The sequence below is a fragment of the Pundamilia nyererei genome, unplaced genomic scaffold, assembly GCF_000239375.1.
Source record: "Pundamilia nyererei isolate P.nyererei 1_Seehausen unplaced genomic scaffold, PunNye1.0 scaffold00076, whole genome shotgun sequence".
In the NCBI taxonomy this organism is placed as follows: Eukaryota; Metazoa; Chordata; class Actinopteri; order Cichliformes; family Cichlidae; genus Pundamilia; species Pundamilia nyererei.
The window spans coordinates 1,827,437-1,839,191 of record NW_005187477.1 but is presented as its reverse complement, the minus strand read 5'-3'; the positions used below and the strand labels follow the sequence as shown (position 1 = coordinate 1,839,191).

Below are 11,755 nucleotides of genomic sequence, written 5' to 3'. Positions count from 1 at the left end.
CACACACTCTTTCTGGGAAGTGTTTCCTGCATAAACACCTCTCCGAGCGCCGGCACACGCCGCCGTTAAATGCCCTGAAGACGACAGTTTGAGGATGAGGAGTTGGTAAGTGTTAGCGCAGACACACTGCAGAAGACGGGCGTCACGGCGACATGAGAAGTGTGCCGTCTGATTGGAGCTCCTGACAGGAAGTCAGGTGAGATAAGTGTGCCCTTTGAAGAGAGAAATCCTCTCGTGCCGGGACAAAGCGAGCTCATCCTTCCCACATCCACACCTCATCTCATCACAGCTGGCCTCAAACTGAAACCATCCTACCTGACCACACGGTCGATTCACATCCTGTCAGTTAGAGCTTGCACGGTGAGGCAGATCAGATTCTGAATTACTAAATGTACGATTTCTAATACGGTAAAACACATAATCAGGGTAAAAGAATGAAACACCAGTTTCCTCCCTTCCAGTTTGGATCGGAGCTGATCCTGAGGTGGATGATTCACACGGAGATAAAGCACGACGCCTGTGCTTCAGGTGTCCATCACTCTCTGCACCGAGCTGTCTCAGACGTCCCGAGGTAGACGACCGCCCGACCCACTAATCAAACCCAGCTTTGCACCAGAACCCCCCCCCCATCTGTTTGCTTTTCATTTAAATTCAGCTCGAGCACATCTGTCTGTAAAAGGACACTTTAGAAAGCTGTAAGTGTGCAGTAATGAAGTGCAGAGCAAGTTTATGAGTCAACTGAAGACAAACGACTGAAGTTACTGCAGGCTTCAGTCTGGGGTCCTTTTCTCCGACGCTGATGTCCGCGGCCGGCTCTTCTGTTCCCGAGCTTCAAATACACACCGAGCAAACGACACGCTCACCTCTTTGTCACCAACAAAAGGATCCTAATGAGACTGAAGTGTGCCCTTTGAAGTGGCCATTAACGCCTCCAACAAAGATCCTGTCCCCAAAGACCAGCATGAAAGGAAACCGCAAAGCTCAAGCCAACCCCCCCACCCCCTCTAATCTGACAGCTTGATCCAAGTCTTCAGCTGTTATTACTTTCAAAATCACCATCAGCTCAGATCTGTCACACACAGACACTGCTGATGTCTCCAGATGCTAATAAACATCTGTTTCCATCAGTAAACACTGCCCTGTATCAGTTCACCACAGAAACACATCTGGCTTGCCTTTCAGCTGGTTAGCAGCAACTGAGCTGAGCAAAGTAAGAGCGAGGGGACGATCTTATTACCGGAACAAAGCAAAGCTTGTGCACTGGAAAGGCTGGTTATCTGAACACAAACATGTATAATCTGAAGGCGACGGCTGGAGCTGCGCATGTTTAAAACGCTGATGCTGCTCTCGCAGCCTGCTGAACATCTGGATCACCGTCTGGCTGGAAGTGCAGGTCGTTGTCCTGCTCAATCCCGTTACAGTATGAAAGCGGACAAAAGGTGAGATAAGTGTGCTGCTTCCTCTCCCACAGCGACACCTCTCACCCCTCCATCACGCAGCGAGCTGTTAAGTGTGCTCCTCACGCGACAGATGCCTGATTTGAATCTGAACAGGTGACTTCACAATCAAACACCGTCGCCTTAAAGCATGAGCACGACCACACGTGTGTGTGTGTGTGTGTGTGTGTGTGTGTGTGTGTGTGTGTGTGTGCGCGTGTGTGTGTGTGTGAGAGAGAGAGGGGGAGACAGCAAAACTTACTGTGTTTCCTTGTTCATCCACCGAATTTGTGCCTAAAAAAGAAGAAAAATAAAACTGTTTATTGCCTCCCTCCATTCTCTTCCACTTATCCTGGACAGGTCACCAGTCTGTCACAGGGCTAACACGCAGACAACCATTCACACCTATGGGCACTTTAGAGCAGGGGTCCCCAATCCCAGTCCACAAGGGCCGGTGCCCCTGCAGGTTTTAGACGTGTCCTTGATCCATCACAGCTGATTTAAACGGCTAAACGACCTCCTCAACATGTCCTGAAGTTCTCCAGAGGCCTGCTAATGAACTAATCATGTGATTCAGGTGTGCTGACCCAGGGTGAGATCTAAAACCTGCAGGACACCGGCCCTTGTGGACTGGGATTGGGGACCCCTGCTTTAGAGTTACCAGTTAACCTGTCCCCACTAACTGCATGTGTTTGGACTGTGGGAGGAAGCCGGAGTACCTGGAGAGAACCCACAGTGTATCACCTGTTCAGGTTATTTACTAGATTTGAGGCAGGTGACACGCACACTTCACAAGAATGCTTGAACCTTCCAGCAGAAATATTAGCAAACACAGAGAAATCAATATTTGAAAACACGCGTGAGTAAACAGACATCACTGGTTGTGGTCGAGCAAAAACATTTTCTCATGTTTTAAAAATAAATGAGACGAAAAAAACAACCAAACCATCCAATAACCAACAAGCACCAACAGCAACATCTCATCTCCTCCCGGGATGTTCGCTTGTTAGAAATGGTTAAACCACTACACCGTGGAGTCGCTGTTACACACATTTACAAGCTTCATTTATTACATTTCCAGGTAGGTGCCCTGCAGGTTAAAGGTCAGGTTTATACTCATCAGAAGCGAGCAGCTGTGGTTTGGGCTCTCTGATTTCTGTAGGCCTGAAAAGATGAAACTCAGCGGTGTCGGTGTTTCCTGTTTCAGCTGCGTCTTCTCCTTTGTCTGCACCGACACTGAGGTCGTTTCTGAGTCAAGACTGCAGTGAGGCCTGGGCCCTCAGGTGCTAGCACACCGTCAGAGGCTGTGGTGGCTTCACGTGCTGCTGGTATCACACAGCGCCACCTCAGCCCTGACACAGGAAGAGAACAAGTCAGAACCAGAAGTTTTCAAACTGTCTCCCGCCGTGTCTCTGAGCCTTCAGCACAGTGCTAACCTGCACACTGCACCAGGTTACCACAACCAGAAAAATGACTTGCACGAGCAGCTGGAGGAGGTGCAGGTGTTACAGTGCTGTGATGGCATCACACACATCACTAACTATGATGCTGATTATTATTAACTCAGCAGCTCTTACACGAGTCTGATCACTGTAATAACCTCCTTTCAACCAACCAATCACAGTCTTTACATATTTATGTTCATTTAAACCTTCGGTGCAGCCGCCCTGAGCCGAAAGCTACAAAGCACAAAGAATCACAGGAGAAACAGCAGGTTATAATCCTGAACATCTCCAGGTATGAGCCACAGAAAAGATGTACCATAAAATCCTTTCTGGCATTCTCACAGTGCAGCACAAATATTTCACAACTAAAGGAGAAAGTCAAAGTGGAAAAGGTGGAAAATCTCCAGGAGGAACGAACTTCAAAAGGACCCAAAATACGATCGAAAGCGTGGAATTAAAGACAAAATGCCATTCCTGTGAAGACCGAGGTCACAGAGTCTGCCACGGTCTTCAAAACACGCAGACAAAAAGCAAATCAAAAATCTCCAATAACTTCATGAACGACTTGTTTCTGAAGAGGACGACTCCCCAAAGAAATCCTTCATCCTGTCCTCACCCGAGTCCGACTCCACAAATCAAAGATTACATTTCCATCCTCTCCTCCTCCTTAAACGGATCATTCTGGGTCCATTTTTCTACTCGACAAACCTGTCAACAACGCCCTTCACCATCCTCAGTCTGACTCTCCTCTGAAGGACAGGCTGCTAGCTCCACCCACCTGTCCCTGCAATCAGGGAGCCAAGTGTGAAAACACCAATCACACCCACCTTTCCATCAGAGGAAGTTCAGAGGCCCAGCGCGGCCAGAAATACAGGTTATACCTGTTCTTTTGAAGATGGCTCAAAGAATAAAGCTGCATCTCCTGTTTGAAACGCCTGAAACTGACGTGTTTAAACCCAGCAGCAGAACCAAACATCTGATCCATGTTTCATCCGTGACCAACAACCACGTGCTGGGTTCATGTTTTCAAACAGGGGTGTGTATAAAAGCGCCCGGCCGAAAAGCCCACGGTGATCTTTCCAGGAGTTTAATATTAGTGACCCCCAGGGTAGCTGTGGCACATTTATTCCAACAAAACCCTCATTAAATTCTAAAGAGAGAAATACAGAGCTGCCCTGCATGCATAAACCCTCACAGCACACTCGCATGAAGGAAACAATAAAAACCCTCTCTTCCTTTGAAAATGCCACACCACACTAGACTCTGTCAACTATTAGTTTAAAAAAACGCTCCTCAAACCTTTTCAAGAATTTCAGTTTGTCCTCAAACAAATCTCTTCTTTTCTTTACATGGAAGGTTTGACATGATCAATCAGATCCAGTGGGAAACATCTGGATTACAGGCTTATTCTTGACTTTATTCCAGGGGTGGGGAACTCCAGGCCTCGAGGGCCAGTGTCCTGCAGGTTTTAGATGTGTCCTTGATCCATCACAGCTGACTGAAATGGCTAAATAACCTCCTCAACATGTCGTAACGTTCTCCAGAGGCCGGGTAATGAACTAATCATGTGATTAGGCGTCCTGCAGATCTAAAACCTGCAGGACGCCGGCCCTCGAGGCCCGGAGTTCCCCACCCCTGATCTAACACATTTAAACTCTGCAGCTCTTGAATGTTTGTCAAGTTTCTGGATAGAAACCAGGTAGAAACAGCTTTGTGTCTACTGAAATTTATTTTCAGGTGATCCTTTGTCACATCACCCCTACAGAAAGAGGTTGAACCGGATTTGAACATAGAGACGTGCTGCTGAGCAAGCTGATTGGCTGACAGTGACCGTGTTTCCACCTGTGAAGCAAACCGGCTGAAACTGACTAAGTGAGGACGCCGTTTCAGGAGAGGCAGCAAAGTCTCTCCCTCTGAGTGCACAGGACGAAGCTTAAAGACTCACCGAATATATAAACGATGGCGACCGCGCCGCCGACTCCCATGAATCCGGCCAACCGTAGCACCATCTTCTTGGCGTAGGCCGTGTTCTCCTTCTGCTTCCTGTCCTCTGCCTTCTCGCCCTCCCTCTCGCCCTCCCCTCCCTCTGGAGGAGGCTGACCCTTAAACAAAAACAAGCGTTTCTGTTTGACTATGAACTAGCATTAATGAAATGTGCAGCACTGATGCGCTCACCTTCAGTCTGAACTGAGAGGAAAGCGTTAGAGACGTCAGCTTCATTCAGTTTAACACAAGGAAACGTTTTTGTCTCTTTTAAACAAGCAAAACAAAAAAAACCTTTATTCCCAAAAACAGAATTTACAGAAACAATAAAAACTGACAGGAGGTGGTTTGGTGTGTATGCTGGCACAGTCGACAGAGTGTGGAGGAGAGCCGTGCAGGGCAGTAGAGGAGTGCTGCATGAGTGCTGCATAACAGCCTCCATCGTGCTCCTCGTGCATGTTTCTGAGCAGACTGTCAGAATCAGACCGCATGCAGCAGGGCCCGTGCTCACAGCACAGTGCAGCAGAGGACAACAACCAACAGTCCAGCTCTGGTGGATGAGAGCAGGTTCACACTGAGCACTGGAGACAGATGAGAGTCTGGAGACGAACGTTATGATACCTTCAGGCTCATCCAGCATGACTGGTTTAGCTGGATAAAGACCTGATGCTGCTGCAGTAGGCCCTTGTGTAGCCGCAGTGTGTAGTCAGTGTCTGAAAGATGACGACTCTGATGCTCCCCAGACTTGAACCCAAGGAGAACCTCAGGGAGGTTCATGCACCTGATGCTGCCAAACAGAACTGCAGACTGCAGCACGCACAGATGCACTGGTCCATGTCTGGGAGGAGATCACCCCCAAAACACCGTCCATCATCAGGAGCATGCCAAACTAACTGAAAAGGCATGGATGTGTGCAAATGTTATACAGCATTTAAAACAACCCAGACTGACAGAACCCAACATGGTCTCATGGAAGGCTGTTGATTTCCTTCATGTCCAATTAAATTCATGGATTTTAACAGATTTCAGCACTTTCTGTATCTGCTGCTGGGAAGAAGTGGAGTGGCAATTATTTAGTCTTTAACTAAAACCCTTATTACAGTTCGTCTGTAGATGTCACACTTTTATGTTTGGAGTCTGTGGGAAACACACTGTTAGGAGTCACGTGGTGGGTGGCTTCCTCCATGACCAGACACCACACTGAGCTGCACGGGGAGGAGGGTGGGGGTCTGCTCTGACCTTCAGAGCGAAACAAACCTCGGCTGTTAACGCGATTTATCCCGCAGATAAAATCAAGCTGTGGCACTGACAAACACACACACAGCTGCGGGTGAAGGGCAGGTAACCACAGCAGTGCCAGCTGCACTCACTGCCACACAGTTAGGGTTAACCCTAACCCTAGGGTTACTGTTCAGAGGAACACACACACTGTGAGGACACTCACGTGAGCCGGGCTCAGGTAAGCTGTGTTGCTACAGCCAGACTAGATAAACGCATGCTAACATTAGCATGCTGGCTAGCTAGGTGATGCCAGTTTCATTCATTCAGCAGACAGCTGAGCCCGCGTGGGGTGATGCTGTCATAACGTCACATTTCTGAAGATCACGTGTGTCGCGACAAACACCACAAAACACACAGTTTAGTCCGTCCGGGCCCGCGTGGGTCAAGAAAATAACTTTATGTAAGCTAGCTGTCAGTCTGAGCTAAGGTTGGAAATGTTCGTTCATGAGTTGATTTACATCACCAGGGCAGCTCGTGAAGGCGGGGTTTCACGGTCGGACCTACTACTTAATACAGTTACCCCCGTCGACGCCACTGAGTGCTGTTAAGGTTGTAAAATGAAGCGCACCTGAGTCGGCTGCTGTTGCTGCTGGAGTCTCTCCTGGAGGATCGCCTGAGCTAACCCGCCCGTCGCACTGCCCGCTGCGGCCGGCGGCTTGTCCGTGGACAGTGTCCGGATGACGTCCACCATGGCTGGGGCGGAGGCACCCGCCGCCGCGCTCCTGAGCCGGAGGAGGCCCCGGCTCGCCCGCAGACACATGGGGAGCACACACACAGCCGACATGTTGGAAAGTAGCACTACAGCTAACGCAAATGACGCGAGTAAGAAGGACAAAAGCACCCGATTGGCCGAGGCCCTGTGAGGGGCAGGCAGACGCCCCAATCAGAGGAGTGGAAAGCCACGTGGGGCGCTAGGAGGGAGGGCCTTTTAGGGTTGGCACCAATCAGAAGAAAGAGTGAGTCTGACCTTCGATTGCGACATTAACCCTCATATTCTCATCAAATATTACGTTTTACCACCAAGAGATATTTGCCTCAAGGAAATGGTTTGCATATGGCTGATGAGCAAGTGTTTGTGTCAGGCACTTTGTTTATTTATTGAATACATAAATGGCCCCTTGATAATGAAACTCTAGCGCCACCATCAGGTCAAACTTTTAATTTTAGATTTATTTTCTAATTATGTTTCTAATCAGGTGCTTCACCAGGGGATTTACCTCTGTATTTGGTTTTTGTTCTTTATTTTTCTCTCACTTTCTCTGTTTTTTAGTTTTCTTTTTCTAAACTTTTCTTTCTACTGTCTTTTCAGCTGCTGGCACTGTAGAGTCCCAGTGCTTACTGCCCAGATGCGTATCACATCTGGTAGGTGTGTTTCTTCAGGCTGAACCCCTACCATAAAGCTCTACCAGTTAAAATAAAATTTGTTTGTTTGTGTTGTAGATCCTATTGGGAGTGTTCCTAAGAGGTTTCATTGACCCACTATTGATCATGTGCCTCATCACATCAACCAAGTGTGAAAACAGGTGTGGGTCACTATCAGAGGTTTTGGGTGAACCCATTGTGAGAGCTTGCTGAGGTCAACTGGCCCCAGGATGTGAGTGGGTGTTAAGGCGTCTGGGAAGGATCTCAAAACTGGATTATAAATGACAGACAGTTAGCGTCGTAAGCCCCGCCCTCCGTTCAAAGATGGTCGTTCACAGTGGACATAGATGGCTTCTTTGTGAACTGGTTTAGAGAGTTAACCCCTGCGTATTAGCTTAAAACGCTACAAAGGACCAAGAATAAAGGAGGACAAGATCTACCTAACTTCCAACACTACTTCTTAGCCAACGGGCTACAATTCATCCCAGCATGCCTAAATCACAGCCACTTAGATGAACCCTAGCTAGACACAGAACAGGCACTATGCAATATAAATAGAGACCTCAGACCTACCATTCATTAGCTCAAACATCAAATACGATGTATGCAAAAGCATCAACATCAGCTGCTCTCTGACAGCATGGTGTCTTCATTGATCTCAGGCAAACGTGCACCCATCTGGAACAACCCTGACATACTACAGAACAATAATATGATTAACTTCACAGACTGGAGTCGTAAAGGAATTAAATACTTGGAAGATATATTTGAAGGAACAGACTTTATTCCATTTGACAGATTAGTTATACAATACATGATTAACAAGAATAGATTTTTAGAATATCAACAAATTAAGTCTATAGTAAAAAAGAAATTAAAGCCTAATCAAACGCCATCAAGTGTGGTACAAATTCTTTTACATCCCTGGGTACAGTTAATAAAATAATACATAGAGTGCACTATACAGATCAATGGATGTTCAGGATGGGTTTTACGTCTTCTAACAACTGTTCGCATTGTAAAGGCAATACACCTAAAAATGACATCCATGCTCGTAGGTTCTGGTGCTGGATATGCGAAGACTTATCAAAGTTTTTTGAAATGTAACATTCCAGCCTCCCCTTCAGTTTGCTTTTCGGGTCATTTAGATGATGTCACTGTGGAGATGATTACAGTCCACATGGCTCGCTGCCTTATCCATTGCTAAGAAGACTGTCCTCATGAAATGGAAAATAAAAATCATTTTAAGTTTAACCAATGTAGAGACCGTTTGTTGGACTATTGCCAGACAGGAATCAAATAAACAAACAAAAAATAGACTCTGGGAAGAGACAATGGAGTAAAAGTCAAATGCTCTGGACCTCCTCTCTCAGAGACAAACGACTGCCACGACCAGGCACTAACACTTTTTATTATGGGTGATAAACAGGATACTAAAACAGATTAAGGTGGCCTTAGGTCTGATCTCGGCTCATGTTTCTCCTTCTGCAACTTTCTGGGCATCTCCTTATTTGGAGTCACTGCTTCATCCATCACCATGGCAACCACCTCCTACCCTCCAGTCAGATCTGCATAAAGGAGTGTATGGTGCATACCATCGCCTAACAACTGATTTATCACCTTAGCTATATTCCACAGAGAGGAATGCTTCTCTCTGCTCATGTCTGTTAGCATCAGAGTGAATCCTGTGTGCAGTAAAAGACAAAACACAAATATGTGGTGCTAATTATGCGACATTAGCCTTACAAGATAAAAATAAATCCCAACACGTGTCTTTAGTTGCTCACAGGTTCTTGCACTTACAAATTGGTTCAGTTTTGGTTGCTGTATGTTTTGAAATGTTACATTTACATTTTTCTTTACTTTAAATAGTAATGAATTTATTATAATGATGCATTAAAAAACTGCATCAACTCTATGCCTTGAAAGCAGTCAGCTGACTTTTTCTATTTAGCTTTTTAATTTTTTAATGTATTTTTCCTATTAAAGATTTTACTATTATTATAATATGGAGGTAATTTCCTGCCAGATATGGAGGTCTCCCACTGTAGTTGTTTGATTTTGAAATGTGATGTCATGGTCCTCCAATTCTCCCTGGGTTCCTGTCAGTGCTTGTTATTGTGTGTCCCTCTCTCCCTCCCATCCTCACTCCTTTCCGCCTGGGTGGTGTTGCATTGCAGATTTCCACCTTCGGCCAACGCACCTGCTGGCAATCAACTCACCTGCTGCTCATCATCCCCATCAGACTGGTCGCTACGGCGGCTGAGTTGTGGTCATCGCTGGCTCGTGTAGCCCCAGCTGTCACAGTTTCTCTTCTCCCTGGTGCAGACCTTCCTTGATCCCTCCCTGTTTCCCTTGGACCCTGTTGAGCGAGTGTATTCATGAGTGAGCGTCAGCGTGGAGTGCAAGTTTGGTCATGTAAGTGACTGGCTTTGTGAAGACAGGAGTTTGGGTGTGTTTCCCTTCTCTGGATTCTATGGAGCTCCTGTTCCCTTCACCATTGTATATAGCAGCTGGTGTCACTTAAATAAACTCACCTTTATTGTGAACATTCAGAGACCCGCGTTTGAGTCCTGTCAATCATCTTGACATGTGAATGGGCAGATTGAAGGCTCAGTCTGAAAGCCCAGAAACAACCTCCATAAAGTAGCTCTGCTTTTGTCACTGTGGACTGCTACCAGTATTATTTGTGTCACAGTAAATATTCAAATTTTCTTTAGATTTCTCTGTTTTCCAAGCATATCAGTGACATATCAGCAAATCAGTTCTCTCTTTGTGGCACTGTTAGCTAAAAGTTAATAAATTAACACAGGGTGTTATTCTGAGGTTTTTTAATTTTCCCCCCTTTTTGATACAATGTAGTGACAGACATTAAAATGAAGCATAATCTTACAAATTTAAAGGAAGGAGATGATGAAGAATTCAGAACTGATGAAAAATGGCAGGAGTAACTGTTAGGTAAATCACATTGGCTGGTAAAAGCAAAGAGAAGTTCCTTCAGTGGGCTGGTTTCAGTCATTATGCAAATGTACTGTTTATAAGATTGAAACCTGCAGTCAGCTGAGACTGAAGACGTCACCTGGATGAGTGATGAAACGTTTCTCCCACTGAAAACGCTATTTCCAGATGAACAGAATCAACCATTTGGATATCTGCTTACCTGGATGACTGAGCATCAAGACAAAGAGAAGTTAACCTTTATTTAGTGATATGACCAAATAGCAAAATGGACTTTTTGGGAGGAAGTCTGCAGAATTGAACCAAAAGCAATCTGGAATTCTTCTTCCCCTTCGGTTTTTTTTTTTTTTGTGCAAATTTTTGTTCAGGCAAATGTGTTGAAAGAAGCCTTTAACTGTCAAAATTCTTGTTTTGGACCTCTAATAAAATCAGTCATGTCTGATAGCTTTTCTGATATTGCTAAAAACCAAATTTGCTACCCTCTTCACTCATTTGGATGAGCAATTTAGGTTCTCACCACAGTGAGGACGCTGGTAGGTCAAAACTTGGAGTATCCCTAACACTTATATGAAGGAACAAATAGAAGAGCCATAAATATCTCTTTATCATAGTTCAATAAGTTTAAAGTGATTTGTCTTTGAAAGCTTTGTTGTAGCTTTACTCTTTTTTCAATATAGTGTATTCAAAGTTCCAATTTTCAAATGGGTTCAAATGGAGCGTTCCAACATATACACCAAATCTGACAATTGTCTTATTTAACCTGTTTGTCCTCTACCTGTATAAAGAAAGGTTAAATAAAATAAAATTGACTTCATTCAAACAAAAGCATACAAGATCACTCTCAAACTGAGATTTTGAAATTTAGCATTAGTCCACTTTGTTTTTTTCCCTCCTTTCTTTCAGCTCAATCTTCAATATGCTTTGTCCACTATCCCTCCTGACATATTCAAACCATCTCAGCATTGCCTCTTTATTTGTCACTTGGGTTTGGTAAAAACAAACAAACAAGCAAACAAAAAAAAACTATTCAAGTACAATACAGATAGCTGAAAATTCTACTTAAGTACAGTAGTCATACCTGGGTCCTGGGTCAGCAACCAGACAAAAACATTCAAAAAGTCCTAGGAGTGAAGGGAACAGTTTACCCAGCCCAGGATAGGGTTACCACCCTGGAGCCAGGTCCGGGGAGGGGGCCTGCACTCAGAAAAATTATGGTTCTTAAATGGTTCTTCAGATGTCTTCATGGTTCTTTAAAGAACCATCATACGTCAAAGAACCTTTTTATTTTGT

The 11,755-nt window shown here is 45.3% G+C and overlaps 1 protein-coding gene across 1 annotated transcript in view; it reads right to left on the bottom strand.

Annotated features, from left to right (window-relative positions):
* timm50 (translocase of inner mitochondrial membrane 50 homolog (S. cerevisiae)) overlaps positions 1-7,056 on the bottom strand; it is a 28,764-nt gene extending 21,708 nt beyond the window's left edge. Inside the window, exons 1-3 of the mRNA XM_005737520.2 lie at positions 6,714-7,056; positions 4,827-4,983; positions 1,699-1,730 (exon numbers count right to left, since the gene is read on the bottom strand). Coding sequence (XP_005737577.1) covers positions 1,699-1,730; positions 4,827-4,983; positions 6,714-6,929 — 405 coding nt within the window. The 5' untranslated portion in view covers positions 6,930-7,056. The remainder of the gene's footprint in view (positions 1-1,698; positions 1,731-4,826; positions 4,984-6,713) is intronic.
* Positions 7,057-11,755: the final 4,699 nt, after the last annotated feature.